At 33.4% G+C, this 19,945-nt stretch overlaps 1 protein-coding gene across 1 annotated transcript; it reads right to left on the bottom strand.

Annotated features, from left to right (window-relative positions):
- Window positions 1-18,820: 18,820 nt before the first annotated feature.
- Window positions 18,821-19,453, bottom strand: LOC130451025 (uncharacterized). The gene has a single exon (XM_056789821.1). It carries the CDS (start codon window positions 19,451-19,453, stop codon window positions 18,821-18,823), a length of 633 nt encoding a protein of 210 aa, XP_056645799.1.
- Between the last annotated feature and the right edge of the window lie 492 nt (window positions 19,454-19,945).

Raw genomic sequence — 19,945 nt, 5'->3', positions numbered from 1 at the left:
GATCCATCCCATTGACTGACGAATCCTGTCGACTACCTAGAATTAATTTTTTGAGACAAACATTAAGTCGGAATGGTTACAACAAATCTCAAATTTCTAGAAGCATTCACAAATTTTCATCCCCAATTCCTCCATCCCCCTCCACTGGTTTGGAAGATTAACTTTGGATGTCTCTTTCTTACATCAGAGGTGTAACAGACAAAATTTGCAGAAACTTTAAACCTCACGGTATTCGCACAATCTTCAAACCCCATCAGAAACACTTTCATCTAATCAAAATCAAAGAAAAAATATTCAATGAACACCATTGTGTGAAATCCCCGACTCAGATTGCTCCCGTTCCTATATTTCTTGTGTCTCTCTTTGTGGAAATTGTTACATCAATAAATGAACTTTTATTTCCTCCCACGCAGGTTATGCGATCTTCGTTGTTATGCACTATCATATGCATTGTCGAGATGGTCTCCATCTAATAAGAACCTCTAGTATCTGTCACTGGTGAGACCCAAAGAATGGATTTCGCATTGCTGTCTCCCAGTATTATAATTTCGCCTTGACGTGTTCGTCCAATCATGTTGTTGTAGAACTGGATACCTATATTAGGTGATATAGTGATATATAGCAGCAATTTATTGTGTAGCCCCTAAGAATCAAGCTATTTTCACGTCTTACTTATGTACTAGAACTTGTATCTCTACGTGTATCTGGAAACATATTTCGTACACTTCTTCAGGTAATCGTGGTTCATATTTCCCTCCTCTACTCCTTCTTTTATGAGAGAGATTATGTCGGGAAACACCAGCTTTTGTGTTGAACTATGTGTCAGCGAACTGTAAATAGTCGTAATTTTATTCGCTTCAAGTTTTTATTTATTTTATCTCGACATTCTGACCATTTCAGATACAGAACTCTCTCAGAACAGATTTGTTGTTCAATCTTCTGTGTGTTTTCTTCATTAAGTTTTGTCGTTGCGTTTCTGATTTTTTTGCTATCTGCTTTAATGCCAATGTTTTTGCTTTCTACATTGGTCTGGGTGCTTTATACTTCCATTCCTATTGACCGTTTTTTTTTTAATATAAAAGGCTGAATAAGATATTAGATACATGGAAAATAACGTCAGTGGTAGAAGAGACGAGGCTAAGTGATAATAATTTCAATTTTAACACTCTACATGATAGTTTTTGATCATGTATTATTATCAATTTGTCAACGTTATTTGTTCTTTTTAATTGTATACTAGTCATTGCATGTGAGCTTTATGGGGAATAACACATACATCTTAATAAGATATACTTGTGTCTACTAAATCTGTTTTTTTCTAGCTGAAATATGAATAAAATGCGTAACTGCACTTACTGTAACAAAGTGGTTGAATGACTATCCAATCTCTTGTGACAAACATATAGTTTTAATTCTGAACGAAATTAAAATGATATCGGTAGGCAGAAAACACCTAAATATCCACAGACTAGAAGGAACTAATAGGCGTCTAAAACTTATTTATTTTATAAATAATAACCATTTTATGGTGAATTTTATGCGCAATAAACGTTGTAGCGTTACCTTGCCATAGAAATCTTCATTTTCAGTCAACGCCTTTGACAAATTAATCATAAATAAAAGCCCACACACAATGTAGACAGTACCGAACTATGTAAATTCATAACAAAATTTTTATTTAACATTAAACTAAATTATTCGTTAAAAAATAGAAACAATAATAGTATTTGAGATAATTTTGTTTTGTAATGTGCTACAATAAGATTCTATCATTTGAGAAGCTCCATATGAGTTATAAAATATATTTGTTTTGTCTGTTTGACAATCTCATAAAAGTGTGGTTATGAAGATTTTCCTTAAAATGACAGAAATTAAATATAAAATAAGTCGGATTTTTTGTGACTATACGAAACTATAATTGAAACCTGGACTCCTCCTACACTTCTGAAACGAATACACACACAAGGTAGTGAATTGCCAATAGCGAATTTACCCCGAAAAGAGTAAAGACGGAAAAAGTCATAGCGACCATTTTTTGGATCGTCTTGGAATTGTATTATTTGATTAATCTCAAAAAGCTAGGCAATAACAGAATAACGGATCATTGCTTGATAAAGTAGATTTGAAGAAAAATGAATTTATTTGTTTCCAAAATAATTCCTTGACATGACTGAAACTCACGAATTGCACTTGGAATTGGTTGACCACCAACCGTATTTATCAGACTTTCTCCTGCTCTCACTTCATTAGGTCGGATACTAGATATTTTGTTGAACAATTACCAAAATGAAAACTTCTGAAAACTAAAATGTCGAAAACATAAGATCTCATAGCTGCATTAAAAGGACGTACTCAATTTTATTCATAAAAAATGTAGATATACAGAAATTATTGTTCGAGTGGGTGCTGCATTTCCTCACAGCAGAAAAAATAAATAAATTGCTAATACAGGAATCTGTTTGAAGTTATTCATGGTAATGGAAATTATTTCTTTGCAGCTTCACATTAGTGTATGGATTCATTAATATGTAGCAGTTGTAGTCGACAAGAAGAGGAAAGCAAGATGATGCTTTTAAACATACAGAAATCAGCATACGAGTTTTTGCTTCTATAATTTAGAATTAGCATGTAATATGGCTTGTCTATTCCGTTTGATGTTCATGATGTAGGTGATCTATTGATTAATATAAATACGCAAATTATGAGTGTAAAGTCAAGTATTTTAATAAAGACCGCAACAGGTAGAAACGTCAAATTTTTATCTGTCTTTAGGAAACGAAAAAAAAACTTATTTCAAAACAGTAGGGGCCTAAAATTTAAACGATTTCGAAATATGGATATTTGAGATAATTCTTAGATCTTTTCATTTTGTTAGAAGCATATGCAGCATATCGGAATTGAAAATATGACGTTAGTTTAAGAGCTTATAACGGATTACTAAGCCGAATTTAACATAATCATAATGTTCCGTGTTCCGCTAAATTGGTTGCTTATTGACGTGGGACAGTTTCAACTACCAAAACCTGAGGAACATTTAACCAGTGCTATTGGTTGAAACTGCCCGATAATAATTTGAAAGGAATTTTCAATTCATAACTGTACTTTATACCCACTTTGTTATTCAGATGATGCGAATTTACGAAACTAAACGGATATATAGTTGAAAATTATTTGAAATATTCAATGTGAGAATGAAAAATGGTCAAAAGGTTTGATGTTGAACGTGGAATACATTAATTAGAACCGAAATATTTCCCGAAAAGGTTAAGAGTTCTGCTTAATAACAACTCTGGACATGAAAGTAATCAAGAAAATAAGCTAGCTAATTATTCAAGCAAGTATACGGTAAAACGAGTTTTCACAAATGAGAAAGAAATTACATTAGTAGAATATGCCAAAACATATTCTGATATCAACATGGATTGATGTACAGATAAATTACTACTTTTGCTTATGATTACGCACGTGCTCTACCTAATTGCAAATTTCCTGATCGGTGGAATATTAGCAAGAAAACTTGATATATTTGGATAAAGTATTTTATGAAGAAGAGTAAAGATAGTGTTAAGGAAACCTGAAAACATTAGTTTGACAACAGCAACATCTTTTAACAAAGAAGCTATTTCGGTATGTTCTGACAATTTTATTTTGGTTATCACGAAACATAGCTTAAAAACTGAGCGAATATTCAATGTAGATGAGACTGAGGTAATAATTGTTTCAAAATTAGCCAGAATAGTTTCGACAAAAGGAAAAATCAAAACAGCCTTTGCAGAACGGGGTATATTGACAACATATGGGAGCTTAATAAATATTTTATGAAATGCATCCTTCCGTGTTTGTTTTCTCCAGAATACGCCATCCTAAAGAGAACCTAACTAATGCATCTCTATCTAGTCTTTTTAAGAAATCATAGTGGCTGTAACACATTCAGAGATACACGCATTGCTTGAAATATAACAAAACACTCCTATTACTGGACAACTATCAATCTCATACAACAGTATGAACTATCAAATTCTGTTGAAAAAATAATATAGGTATGTATAGGCACTGGAACTATTAGACGATGAAGTAATATATGTTAACGATTTTCTATTGGCCAAATTTCCGCTTAATACAAGTATAGAAACTAAATAAATATAAAATACAGTGTAAGGTAACAGGATATCATCTTATGTATACATTGATTGGTTATTTAGTAACTGTTGATCGATTCTAAGATTTGTAATATTGTTATAGCTATCAATAAATTTGAAAATACTTCTACCTTGATTTACATGTGGGTCAAACTGCCATAATGCATAGTTAAAAGTACCTCATCGGAGGGGCACATTGAGTCTATTGTTGATAATTTTGCAAATCGGGGTACAGCTAAATAAAAACAATTTGGTAACACATATATATGTCTGCCGACAGTACAAAGGTGTATAATTCACTGTTCATTGGTGATTCAGCAGCAGAATCAAAATGGAAGTTAATTTGACACTTCTCCCTCCTAATACTGATAAGAGACGGTTATAAATGAATTATAGTGTATAATAAGAAGTATTCAAATACACAGCATTCACTACCTAGTCAACAACATTAATTTCTACACCTTCTCAGCAAGATTATTTATAGATTGAAACAGTGTTCGAGTAAATTTTGGTGAAATGGATTTAAAAATCCAGTATATTGCATTTTTTAGTTTCTGTTATCAATACTAGCAGCCATTGAAGGAAGTTTTTGATATTTATAGGAAAATAGATAACAATTAACTGGAAAAATTACAAATCAAATGAGTTATGAAAGATGTTCGATTAACCTACATTATTGTCAATACATGATTGATAACCTATTTACATGAGCAGGCTACTTGTGCGAACGACAACACCGAAAAGAGTATTGTGTCGATGACTCAAAACATATTTCAATAATAAAATTTTAGAGATCCGGAAAAATTCAATTCATATGTTGACCGTTCTGTGTTCATCATGGTCATTGTCACTGCTTTCTAACTTCTCAATACTAAAATCCTTAGGTAACACGTCAGATTTCCTGACTTTGATTTTTAATTGACTGGTATAGGAAACTTGGAAGGTTTGGTTCTCACCACCCTCGTAAAACTAAAAATAATTCAATGGATCTGATGAAAAATAGAGTCTTCATAATTTTAAATCCAATATTTCATGGAAAAAGCCTAAAAGCACCAAACAAATTTGTTCATGAAAACTTATAGCCTTCGTATCTTTTGACACCAATTCTATGTGATACAAATGATAGTCACTTCAACCAGTCTCACTATCTAACAATAATTCCTGCAGTTCAATCATACTTATTTATACACATTCACCATATATTTACAGCATTCGTTACTCGTAAAGTTTCCGAAATCTTCAAATAACATAATACTAAAATAGCTTACAGTCAAATCCTTTATATCCAAACTATTTGATAATTTTGTTAGAAGAATTTGAACAATTAATTATAGTTGGTGAGTTTAATTATTGCTATACTTTCATTTATATTTCAACCATAAAGACCATAGAGAACAGATTGCCAAACAAGCTCTTTCCAAAGGCTTCAATTCAAGCCCAAATTCATACAAATAGAAACCATCATATGCCAAACAAAAGAAATAATCTCTGAGCTCCCTTCTAACTAGGCCGAAATTTTCAGGCAGGATAATGCCAAAGTCCAACATCAAAACATTCTCTCGAAGATATTTATAACATATCTATAGCAATCCTCCCAGCTAAGAAGAGCAATGCCACGGTCGTCCTTAATATCTCTTCTTATCTTGATAAGATGAATAATCTTCTCAATACTTTCAATTATAAAATTGTTCCCAATGACCCTACCATATATTTAGAAAAGATAACTATAACTCTTATCAACCAATCCACCATGGAGTGTATGAAATCCCCGACTCAGATTGCTCCCGTTCCTATATTAGCAAATTGGCGTATTTCCATCAGCGCCAAGGACCACTTGTTGTCTGTCACTAATTCCGATATTTCCTCCACCCTTGCCCAACTTCATGTCTATACAGGACACACAATCAATTTCAATAGAACTAAAACTATCGCCCCACTCCGCTCCTTAAAGTCGAGGATTATTAGAAAAGCTACCGAAATAGAGAAACGCCCAAACTGTCTGAAGACAAGGGGACGACAGCCAGAGATTGCCGGCAACTTGGAAACACCTTCTTCATCCACTTCGCTCCAATACTACCCCGGCCAACAATACTTCCTCTAAAATCCCCCCAGAAATGGATCTCCACAGATTTGTTCCCCTCTTGCCAATAATGTATTTACCAGGCGTACCAAAACCTTTAAGTCCGCCAATAGGTCCCCTATAATTACAAGGTCCAGGCGATTAGCTCCTCAGTTTGATCAAGACCGGCAGTGAGTGTGTTAGTGTCAACAGTGTTCTTGATGATGACCATATTATTTTTATTTTCTATTTTAATCATTTTATATGTTTCTATTTCAGCTTTTCATGTCCTCGGTGGAATTCTAAGGTGTAGGCCGATTGAGATCTTGGAATCAACCAAAAAAAAGGCGATTCTTTGCGATTGAGACCACGGAATCGGATCACTTCTTACCACTCTGTCCCCACCCCTTGATAATGGAAAAATGGGAGCTGAAACGTCGAAAATTTTCAAAATTCCAGCGCGGTTCAACCCTTTTTTTCTAATAATTATTTAAAATAAAGATAAATATTGACGTTTCGACTAGTATTATCTTTATTTTTATAAAGACTTAAAATAGGTCCATCCATTCCTCGACCAATCGATACCATGCATGATACTAATGAAGACAAAAATTTTATATCAAAACAAATACTATATCAAAAACACATGGGAATTCAATGAAAAAATTAAAAATATTAAAATTCCTAATGAATATGTATTTATTTCGTTAGATGTGGTTTCTTTATATTCAAATATTCCTATTACCATTGTGAAGAATATATTAATGGAAAAATGTGACAAAATTAAAGAATATACAGAAATACCTCAAAATGAATTTATAAAAGCTATAGAACTCACATTTACAACAACATATTCCAAATATGAAAATGAAATATACAAACAAATTGATGGTTGTGCTATGGGAGCTTCCATTTCAAATGTTGTAGTACAATAGGTAATAGAAGATCTTGAGGAAACGATTCTAAGCAAACTTTATATAAATATTCAATTCTTTCCGATATGTCGATGCTGCATTATTGCTGTACCAATGAATCAAATTGAAAACATAAGTAAAAAATTCAATTCTTATCATGAAAAACTTCACAATTGAGGTTGAGCAAAATAATAAAATCAATTTTCTTGATGTCACATTATATAAAATTAACAATAACATAAGAACAGAATGGTAAACGATATCATTTTTATCTCCGTATTTTAGGATTATTTGAAAGTGGGCTGAATTTAAAGATTTATCTGAGATTGGGAAACCAAAAACTGGGTTTTCTTCAGCAGAATGTCTAGTTTCGCCTGAAGCGGTACTTTTGTTATCTTCAGATATTTTACTATAAATTTCGTTAGCATCGCTAAGCGCTAGATTTGTGTCGGAATTTGCTCTCGCAAGAATCGAAATAGCATCGATATCAGCATTTAGTTCGGGGTCCTTAGTGTATATTTTTAGATCTGCGGGGGTTACAATGATATCACTTATTATGTTTATTTTGGGATGGCATTTAGGAGGTTTTTTATGGATAGCGTTGACTTCAACTCTAGATAATGCGTCAGCAACGTAATTTTCTTTACCTTTCTTATATTTGATTTCGAAATCGAATTCTTCTAATTTTCATTTCCATCTTATAAGTCGTTGATTGGGTTCTTTAAGAGAACGTAGCCAGATGAGTGGCTTATGGTCAGTCTCAATAATGCATTTTTTGGAGTACAAGTATGGTCGAAAGTATTTACAACTATCGATAATAGCTAAGAGTTCTTTTTCGATGGTGCCATAATTTCTTTCTACTGAATTGAGTGTTCGAGAGTAAAATGCAATTTGATGAGAATCTTGAGAAAGAACACTTCCTATCGCGATATTTGAAGCGACTGTCGTCAAGGTAAATGTTTTTGTGAAGTCGGGGTATACTAAAACTGGGGAGTTACAAAGAAGTTGTTTAAATTTTTGGAAGGCACTTGAATATTCTGGGTCATTTAGATGTAATTTGGTTCCTTTTTTAAGGTACTTGTTTATTGGATATGTTATTTTTGCAAAATTTTGCCAAGAAATGATTTTACTTGTTTTTCGGTTTTGGGCAATGGGAAGTTTTGTATGGATTCGATTTTATTTGGGTTAGGTTTGATATCATCAGGAGTTACGGCGTTGCCTATGACCGAATGGCATATGAGTATATTCGTAATGGCAATTATCTACTGTAAATGCAGTTTTTTCTGCCGAATCTGGGTGTATCTCGATTTGGTGGAAACTTTGTGCTAAATCTAATTTGGAAAAATAAGTGCTTCGACCAAGACTATCGATAATTTCATCGATACGAGGAAGGGGCTATTTGTCGATAGTTTTTTCATTTAGTTTTCGATAATCGATCACTAATCTAAATTTCTTCGTTCCACTGGCATCCATTCGTTTGGGGACGAGAAATGTAGGAAAACTGTACGGGGGTATACTTGGTTTAATTATCTTATTGTCTAGGAGTTTTTGAATCTGACTTTGAATTTCATGTTTTAAATGATAGGGATATCTATATGATTTTTGGTAAATTGGTACGTCGTCGACTGTTCTAATATGATGTTTAACTGCATAGTTAGATTCCACGGTCGAAGAGGACGACCCGTCAAAATCATGGGTAGAAATAGCAAGTGTTTTAAGAAATACCTCATAAAATGGATAACCGATGAAATTTTGCTCTTAATAGATGAGCGTAGAAAACTAAAAAAGGACATAAATAAGTACAGAGACTTACAGAGACTCATAAGATAAAAAATTAGAGTTGCAAAAAATGAATGGCTTAAAAACGAGTGCAACAAAATAGAACAACTGCAACGAAGACACGATGATTTCAACCTCCATAAAAGATTAAAGGAAGCCGCTGGTATATTTAAAAAACGAAGTCTGGGTATAATAACCAACCAGGACAACCAGATATAGTTATGGAAGATCATGAGAAATACAGGATATGGGAAGACTATGTAGAAAAACTTTTTTACGACAATAGACCAGACCAGACCAGATAAATCGATGCAGAAGAATGTCTAACTGGACCTTCTATTACCAAAGAAGAGGTAGAAAAGGCTGTACTAGTCGCTAAAAACAATAAAGCAGCTGGTCCAGATGAAATACCATCAGAAATACTGAAACTACTGGACGAAAGGGGCATTAGAGTGCTTCACAAGCTGTTCAACAAGATATATGATACTGGTCATTACCCTTAACAGTGGCTATCTTCAGTTTTTATTCCTATCCCAAAAAAATCGAACGCAAGAAAGTGTGAAGATCATAGGCTAATTAGCCTTATGAGCCACTCCCTATAATATTATTTATGTCAATTCCGAGGCTGGTAATTGAAAATTTTCGTTTTCATCGAATTGTTCGTTTTGGTTGTTATCGGATGATAAATTTTGGTCGTTGTTTTCTACATTGAATAATTCTTCGGAAATAACGTTCGGAAGTCCTGTTTATCTAAACGAATTATGTTGGAGTCTAAAGGTATTTGCAGTAGATATACTACTCATTGGGGTTGGTTTGTAATTACTTGTTGAGATTGGCGAATAAAATTTTGGTTATGGGGGGTGCGTTTTTCTGTTATATGATTGATTGTTTGGCCTTTGATAGTTATTTTGATAATTAGATCTTTGAAAGTTATTATATCTATTAGATTGCCTGTTATCAGACTTTTGAGTTGTTTGTGGTTTTTGAAACGAATTATGGAATGATGGTTGTGGTCTTGGTGATTGATTATAAGGAGTATTTTGTTTTGAAGGTAGACGATTTCTTTGGGTTTTCTGTGATCTGAGGAAGTGGGCGAACTCGATTTGGGATCTTTCGTTATCTAATCTTTTGCATTCGTACAGAGCTTGCTCAAGAGATGATCAAGAGACATAAGGGCTTGGTTAGCATACATAATTTCTTTGGATACTCTAGCTTCCTAACTATGAGAATTTATAGCTAAGTGCTCTTTAAGGACTTGTAGTTTTTGGAGAATGATTGGGAATGTGATTGGATAGATGTATTCAAATCGTGTGCTAATATTTCTTCTGACCTAGGATCGCCAAAACGAGTGACAAGAGCTGTTTTTAAATCGGGACAATTATCAAAAGATCTATTAATAATTATGTCTCTAGCTGGACCTGAAAGTTTAGATTTCACTCGCTCTAACAAAAGAGAGTTGAATAAGTTATTATTGTCGGTTTATAAAGAATCTATATATTTTTCAGTCTGTCTTGGGAAATAAGCTAAATCTTTAGAACCACCATTATATGTTGGTACAATATTGTATGCCATAGTTAATTCGATTTGAGTGATTGTAGATATTTTGGTATCAGTGTCTGAATTTCGTTTTATAGACAATGGAGATCTGGATCGATCACGACTTTTTGACAAATTATTTGACACTAAAGTATATATTTAGAATTGGAATCAATCTTATATTATGGTACAGGAGGATACACTGGAGGATCATCTGCGACCTTCATCCTTGTCTCGAATTCTATGAAGAAACTTGAGCCGTTTCTTGTTAGAACCGTTTTCTTCGCTGAATGAATAATCGGGTTGGAGTCAGCTTCTTCGCCACACTGTCACTTAATTCACCGGAGTTTTTTTTGAGTTCGAATACCGTCTTAATTTCTTGAAAGAAAATGTAGACTTTCACCGCACTGAAGGGGTGTATTTCTACAGACAGTTCGCAGCGCCAGTAATATTTTAAAAGTAAAGATTTACTTTTTTAAAAAAAACTTTATTAACTCGATGACTACAACAATAGGTGATAGATTGACAAACATTAAATAAAACATTAAATAAAATGAAAAATGCTGAATACAATAAAGTGTAACAAAATGATTGTTATTATAATTACAGGATGTCTACATATGTCTGCTGATAACATTAAAAATATTCTCAGGTTTTATGAGAAAACTAGAAATGCTGAATACAATTAAATATAAAAGAAATAGTAGATATTTGTTAACAGGATGTTTCTACACATGTTTGCTGATAACGTTAGAAAATTATGATCAAGTTTCGTTATAAGAAAATAAGGTGTATGAACTGCACTGTTATCACTCAATTATATTGACTTATGTAATTGTCTCTATATGACTTGCGTTTCCTTCTACATACAAGATGTCAGAAAAATCATAACACAATTGGGAGATTAAGTCTCGTTCTGTGGTTAATTGAATATTATTTACAGTTTTTTATATGGTTCTAAAATAAATTTTGTAAATTTTTCAGTTTTGGGAATACAAATAATATTCAGCAATGGAACGAAAAATTCTTATTTTTAATTTATTTTAACCAAAGCGTTTGGTAAGTTTCCTTTTTCTATTTTCTGAGCTACCAGTATAGAATCAGTATTAACCAACCACCATTTTAATTTAAGAATTTGTTCGATTCTAGGTTCAATGGAAATTATATTTTTGTGAATTTGCGGAAATAAGTTTCCAAAATATTTTTAGTTTCGTTATCTGTAACTTTGATTCATTGTACAATTTTTAAATGAGTTATTAGTTGTTTATTTTTCAAATTAATTATGCAGTTATGGTGTTCTTAAAAATCTTCTATACGTTTTAGGTTTGATAATTGTAAATCCAGTACCTGTATCGATTAAAGTTTTTTTTGCATCTTTAATATAATATGAGTTTAATTAACCGATAAACTATTTTTAATAGGAAAATCTGTTTGAATCTGTGCAATGAGATCTGAGATGGATCGACTTTAAATTTTAGTTTCCAAAGAGACTTGTAGAAAATCCCGATAAAAATTATGATTTGGAATCAGGAGATTATCGGAGTGAAAATTATAAATATGTGTAGTTGATACCGTTTCAATATCTTCTTAATTTGAAAGATTCTGTGAATTAACGAGTTCAATCAAATTCGTGGTCTTCTCCAGCAGAATCTTCACTATCCGAATATATTTCACATTCTTCTTCAAAATTTGATTATGCTTTTTTTCATACGAACGAGGCTTGATATTTTTGATATTTTGTTTCTTTATTTTTTGTTTTCTTTTTCAATACTTTCTTCATAAGTTTGAAGTCAGTAGTTATGGTACTTCTTCTGCAAGTTTTCTTGTTGTGTTTTCAATTTATGGGACTGGACTTAATAAGAAAGAAATTAAGAAGAAGTTTCGATAGTGTCTCCAGCAGATTTTGAAGTTCCTTGTTGGAGTTACCTCGACTTACGACCAAATGGTTCTGCAATTTGACTTCCATTAGGAAAGTTAGGTTATTTTGGTCCTTTATTTTGCTCCTCATAGAATTATGATATAAAAGCAAAGTCAGGAATAACCGAGGGGTTATATGGATATAATCCAGTGAAACTAAACCTACAAGGAGCATTTCTTTGAGACGTTAATTTTCTTTAAGATTCTGACAATACAGTGCCAAATTGTAATCGGGTTATCCTTCGACCTGGATGATTATTAAGCCAATTACGACATTGTTACGAAGTGTTGGAAATAATGAGTAGTATGGGTTGGCAAAACATAAGGCATAATGTCATTTGCTTCGACTAGTTCAAAAACATGTCCATCAAGAATGACCATGACTATCAGTAATCATACCAGTTGGTTTTCGAGGAATAAAATGGTCTGTAAAGCTGTAAAGATATCCACAGTTATATACGCCGATTTTTATCGCATGTAGAGAACAGAACCTGGAGGTAAGTCATCTTGATATTCTACTTTTTTATCTTTGCCCTTTATGATGCAAGCGGTAGTTTCTCCCTTTCAGTTGGAGACCAGTTTCAGAGGTTGGAAGGCGTAGTAAACAACTATTTATCCTTTGAAACGGCCTCCAAAAGCTTCTCCTGGTTAAGGAAATTTCCACAGACTGCATTTTCTATATATGACGACAAAGTCTTCTTTCATTTCAAAGACGACTGTAGAACCTGGGCCAAATGTCCCTTTCTAGGATTATTTCTCTTCAAACGCCGTTCCAAAGTTTTTCTTTGAATGTTAATAAAAGTTATTGCAGCCCTATAGACTACATGTTCTCGTTTTCAATGACTGAAAGCTGTTATTGTGTCCAGTTACCACAGTTCGATATCCGTATGTATTTTGGTATCTGAGTACAAAAAATGGATTGGTTATCAAAAAATAAAAGAGTATGGCCATATAAGCTTACACGAGTATGACCACATAAATCATACCTTTAGAGTAATAAAAATGATATTGAAGAGGAAAGTACTCCGAAAACTACAGGGAGAACAACAAATTCTGAGCTGAAAAAAATATATGAAGAGCCTAATATCACGCAAATAGTCAAAGACCAAAAAGTCGGTTGGTCGGAACATGTGTGCAGAAGGAAGAGGGAATAAGAAAAAGAAGAGGCAGTCCAAAACATAAATGGTTAGCAGAGGTAACAGCGGATTTGAGAAGTGTGGGAATAACAGAGTTGAGAGAAAGAACAGAGGACAGAAGCGGATGGAGAGCTATAGTAATGAGTACAGGAAGAAGAAGAAAACAAGGCTTAAATATTTTCAACTATATATTTTGTAAGTTTTTGTGTATTGTGAAAAAATAATCCAGCAATGGGTTCCCAAGGCCTGAAGTGCTGTAATATATATACCTAAGTATGAATTATATCAATTATTGAATACTCTTATTTTGTATGAAGTTACTTCTGAATAATATACGGAAAATATTTAATATTTTGTATTATCAAATTCAAAAGAGGAATAATTGAAATACTCGTATAATGTAATGATACAACATTTTATTAACTAATATCGCCAACCTATAGTTTATAGTAACTAAATTGCAAATACTTTCAAATTTTTTTTTATTTAAAATTAAAGTGCTCGGCTACTATGGCCACTTGTACGGTAGCGGTTACAATACATTAAATATGAAATGGTTCGTTGATATAAGTATACAATATGAATACACAGAAACACAATTGATCTATAGTTTGTGCTAAAGTTTTACATCTTTGAGAAAATGAAGTAGAGAGGTAATGTGCTTCATGGTTAGATATGAGTTGTAGCTGGAGCAAAACGGTCTGGGATTAGTAGGTATCCATTAGTAAGACTTGAATGGCCGATTCTTACTCTTCTTATCGCAGTTAAGTCTTGCCTCAAGACACCAGCGAAGATGATAGGTTGATTACCAATTGAGCGCTGTATTTGACGTGTGTCAATAGTGTCCCAATGCTACTGACATGTAACTCTGGATTTTCTTTTGAGCTGTGATTTCAAATCCTTTCCAATAATTACATTGTCGGTGACGGTAGATATAGTTGCAATTTTTGTCTGTTGGTCTGCCAATTCGTTGCCTTCGATGCCAATGTGGGAAGGTAACCAAATTAAAGTAATGCTACTGCTATTCCTTGGGATGAGATAAGCTGGTAGGAGTCATATATTGATTGGACAATACGGTGTTCAGTAAATATATTTTGGATGGATAAAATAGAGGTAAGTGAATCAATACATATGGCAACGAGCTTATAAGGTGGAGAGATTGAATTGATGTGAAAGTTACAGGTGGTTGGGATTAGGGAAGATTTTAGGCAATTTGTGACGTTGTAACAGTGCAGCTAGATCGAAAAGTACTTAAACAGAGGCGAAAAGCTGAATTATGCACCGAGTTTTGGAGATCGAGATCTAATTTCGAGCGAAGAATGGCCCTATATATTTTGATAAGAAAGTTTTCGTCTGTTCCCCAGTGGTAATGTGGAAGGATTTTAATAAGGTTCAATCTTTTGCCGCCTTTGATTTTTCGAATATGTTGTTTCCAGGTGAGCCGAGAGTCAAATGTTAGACCGCCTTCCAACAACAGGAAGGCGGTCAATATTGATGAGGATAATAGGGGATAATGTAGGCGTCGTCTACTAAATTTAATAATTTTGGATTTTGTTTGTGAATAAGTTAATGCTAAGTGATTTATGTTTTTATCGTAGAAGTACGCCATTGGTTAGGGAATTGATTGGTGATCCATATTAAATTGTAAATTTCTAGAAGCTTGCGTAAACCTGTATTGGACAGTTTTTTAAGAAATATGTACGGGATGTCATCAGGACCGAAGGCAGTATTTTTGCAGCTACTGAGGGCTGAGGTAAGCTCTAAGAAGAGAGGTCATCTTGCGTTTTAGTGGTAGAGCATGGGTAGGTAGCTTTGTCTATAGAGGGTGGTATGAATTTAACTTTACATTTAAATTTTGATTCAAAGGTTTTGGTCAGAAGGTTGCTGATTTCACTCACTATTTTATTGTTATAGAAGAGAAAGGGTATTTTTAAATTGGGATTGTTACCTTGAAATTGTCTAATTTTATTCCAAAGTTGGGTGGGACTTGTATTAACATTTATAGAAGACATATAGTTTTTCCAGAAACATTTCTTACTTTGCTTTATAATATATCTAGCCTTGGCTCTGATTCTTTTCAGATTAATAAGGTTCTCTTGTGTTTTATGAATACGAAACAAATTAAGTGCTATTTTTTGTTGTTTTATAGCACTTTCACAGCTAGAGTTCCACCAAGGAACAGTTTTTTGTTTGTGACAGATATTATTTTCACCAATGTGCAGATTGGCAGCTGAAAGTATAGCACTTGTAATTCTCAGTATATTATTTTTTATATCATCTTTGAGATAATTTCGATAGGTTGGACTCCGTTTGAGACGTATAACTAGTCCAATCGGCAAAGTTTAGGCACCAATACCTTTTGGATAAAGTATCATTTTGCTTAGGGATACAGGAGAATATGATAATAAGGTAATGGTTGCTATGATAAAGATCATTAGCAGTATGCTAGGTTAGTGAAGGGGCAAGAGAAATTCAGGTGTGTTTTTGAATCAGTATTTAGCAAGCAGAAGCCGGTGCAATTGAACACGTTAACAATAGTTTTTTCTCTTCCCATGGTAATATTGGCCCCCCACATTGTATTATGGGCGTTAAAGTCACCTAAAAGAATGTATGGTTGGGGAAGTTGATAAATTAGGTAGAGAAGTTCTATTTCTTTTAAAGGATAATTAGGGGGAATATATAAACTGCAAATTGTAAGATTATTTGAGCACCAGGTGGAAACTGCAATAGTCTCAAGATCTGTAGCTATTTGGAGGGGGAAGAAAATAGTTCACTAGAAATGAAAATAGAGGTGCCACCGCTAGCTCTCGCACAAATGGTGCGAATATAATGATGTCCTTCAATATTTGAATGCGAATAGACTCCGAGTTACTGAAAAGTTGTATAAATAGATAAGATAATATTGGCAGATTCATTGTTCTCTCGCATGTTGTCAAAGACACTGTCAGATGTATTATATAAAATTCATTTGAAAAGATTGGAATAAAAGTTTTCATAAAAAAGTTATAGCATTTTTAATTTCTTTTCATGAAATATCAGATTAGAAATTTTAAGGACTCTATTTTTTATTTGTTTGATTAAATTAAACGTAGTGTTACATGTGCAATACGAATAACGAATGATATATGGTCCAGGACTTATTGATTCCTTATACCAATAGATTAAAATTTTCTTGTTCTTGTTTCCAATGAATTCGATGTCAGGGTAATATTTGTTCGAGATTCTCTGTTTCTATTATAGTAAATTGTATACGAAGATTGAAATTGAAGTCAAATAGTGAATTATCTAATTTCGTCCTAAGGAAGTGATAAAAATATATCATCTATATATTTTTCATGAAGAATAGCTTGGATGGTAAAATAAATAATCCATTGCATAATCTGCTAGTATAGGAGATATTGAAGACACAATTGGTATCCCAAGGATTCATTGGTAATTTTTGTTATTATGAGAAAAATACCCGTCCAATTGAAGATTAGGTTATAAATATTGAGTTTGTTGATATTCTATTTTTTAATTTGAATTTGTCCAGCTACAGGGTTAGTTTTGATGGTAACAAATGAATATATGTTATTTTTACAAACTGACTTTTTTTGTAATAATTGTTTTTCGTTGTTACTCCGTCAAAATTATAACCTAAAGAATGTTCTTCATAAAAAATGTCTTCGGCAAGGGAACATCTGACACTTACGAGAGTTTATCCGATTTTGAAAACAATGTATGTATGTATGATGCTATTCCATATTGTTCAAAGATTCTGGAAAGTTAAGGTGTCGCTGATTTTATATATGATAAAGTGGCATGAATAATAGAGTTGTTATTACTAGATATAGCGCCAACAGATTTTGAGGTTGGTCAATCAATGTTCGAATTATTACTCGTGTATAAAGTTCGCTTCAAAAGATATGATACTATACGAGTTTCCGTGAAAAATTTTTCACACTATTTTCCATGGAATATTAGATGAGAAATTCTCAGTACTCTATTTTTCATCGGTATGATCAAATTAATTTTAGTATTACGTGGTTGATATGAATGTTAAGTGATCATCCAGACTATTCTATCCCTTCTCGTAATTCCCAACATTGCCCTTTCCATTGTCCGTTGCGCTACTCTCATCTTTCCTGCAGTTTGTCTCGTGAGGGTAAGCGTCTCTGCCCCATAGGACATCACAGGCATAACACACTGCTCATATACTTTTCTCTTTAGGCTTATTGGTAGTCTGATTTCAATGTACTACTCAACTTGCCAAAAGCTATCCATCCTAACTGTTTTAGACGCTTTATCTCACACGTTTGGTTATCTCTTCCTATCCTCAATTCATGGCCTAAATATTTATAGTTATATACATGCGCTATCTCACCTCCATCGATAATTATGTTATCATTTGTTACCAGATTTGTCATAAATTTGGTTTTGTCTAGATTTATTTCTAGGTCAACATACATTGTGGTTCTTTTCAAATCCGTGGCCATCTGCCGAGCGTCTTGCATATTGTCGGTGATTATGACGATATCGTCCCGCCTCCTACATGTATCTTATTTGTTGGTTCGTGGAGATTTACATTTAGTTGTAGTTGCGTTTTCATATATGTGTTTAATGAGCTTTGCGTACCTGTTGTCTATCCTACATTGTTGCAGGGCTGATAAAATTGCTGGAAGTTCAACTGTATGAAACGCCCTTCTGAAATCGACAAATATCATTAAGAGGGGCCTATTATATTCTATGGATTTTTCTATCAGTATCTTGATCGTTTGCAAATGGTCGCTTGTTCCATACCCTATTCTGAACCCCGCCAGTTCTCTGAGCTGATAAAAGTCTAACTTTCGTTCCAAGCGTTTCGTTACGATCTTAGTGAACCATTTATAAAGGTGAGAGAGCAAGCTTATAGGTCTATAGTTTTCAAGGTTCGTTATATCCCCTTTTTTGTGGATGAGAATTATCGTCGCATTTCTCCACTTTTCCGGGATTTCCCCCTTTTGTAGACATAGATTGAAGAGGGAAATTATTTCTTTTTAAAGTTTCTCACCCCCAACTTTGACAGCTTCTATCACAATTTGGTCTTCTCTTGCCGCTTTCTTGTTTTTCATTTCCGTTAGGGCATTTTTTGACTCTTCAATTGTTATTTCGGGTTCAAGTTCTGAACCTTGGTTTACGACTTTCATTTTATTTTCTGTGATATTTAATTCTTCTCTTCTGCTCCTATATAGTTCCTTGTGGAATTCTTCTACAATTTTTACCAATTCTCTCCTATTGTTTGTTTCTTTTTTGTTGTTATCCTTGAGTTTGACGATTTCTTTTTTCCCATCAGCTAGTCTCCTTCTAAGCACCTTCATACTTTTATTTTCTTCGATTTAGTGTTCTTATTTCGCTTGTATCTTCCTTTTGTTGTTCTACTAGAAGTCTTCTTTGTCTAATTAGATCTTTTATATTTTTGCTTATCTTTTCTTCTTTATCTCCATCTCTTTTACAGTATTTTTGTTGTGCTTTTAATATTGTTCCAGTGATTTCTTTATTTATTATGTTTATGTCTAGTGACTGGTTCGTGTTCAGGGATTCAGTTAAGAAAGTATTATACGCATCAATATCTTCTGGGGTCTCCCACTTTATTTGTTGTTTCTTTCTTATCATTTTTTGTCGTTCATTGCTGGCGTTTATTCTTACAGTTGCTCTTACAGCTCTATGATCACTCCCTATACCGAATTTATTTAGAACTGTAACATCTGTGACAAATCTTTTCCGCGTCGTGATAAAAAAGTCTATTTCATTTTTTGTTCTTCCATTTGGGTTTACCCAAGTCCATCGTCTATGCAATTTCTTTTGAAAGAAGCTGTTCATTACATATAACTTTTGATTGTGCAGGAAATCTATCAATGTCTGTCCTCTTTCATTTCGACCATTTATTCCAAAGCTTCCAATTGCCACCTCCGACATATTTGTTTGTTTTCTAATTTTGGCGTTAAAGTCCCCCATAATAAAAGTATAGTAGTATCGATTCTCTTTAAGTGCTATTTCTATGTCACCATAGAAGATGTCAACTTCCTCATCTGTGTGGGCTGTCGTAGGAGCGTATACTTGAATAATTTTAATTTCATACCTTTTACTTATGGAAAGTGTTATATATGCCACTCTGTCTGATATAGTCTTTAGAGTGACTATTGATTTTTCAAGTCGTTTGTTTATTAAGAATCCTATACCACCGTCAGGGCTGTTGGGATTTTCATTTTAATAAAAGAGATGTCCGGACTTCAATTTAAGAAGTTGTTCTTCTTTTCTTCTTGTTTCACATAAACCGATTATATCCCAGCTTATGTCCTTAATCTCCTCTTCCATTTCTAGAAGTTTACTACTTGACGATAATGTTCTTACATTGTAGGTTATGATTTTAAAGATCTTAGTGTTTCTACTTGATTTGCTTGTCGGTTTTTTGTCCCCCCCCCCAGAATCCATGGGACTGACTGAAGT

This window comes from Diorhabda sublineata, chromosome X (assembly GCF_026230105.1).
Source record: "Diorhabda sublineata isolate icDioSubl1.1 chromosome X, icDioSubl1.1, whole genome shotgun sequence".
Lineage (NCBI taxonomy): Eukaryota > Metazoa > Arthropoda > Insecta > Coleoptera > Chrysomelidae > Diorhabda > Diorhabda sublineata.
Note: the sequence above shows the minus strand (reverse complement) of the source record. Positions and strands in the feature narration are given on the sequence as shown.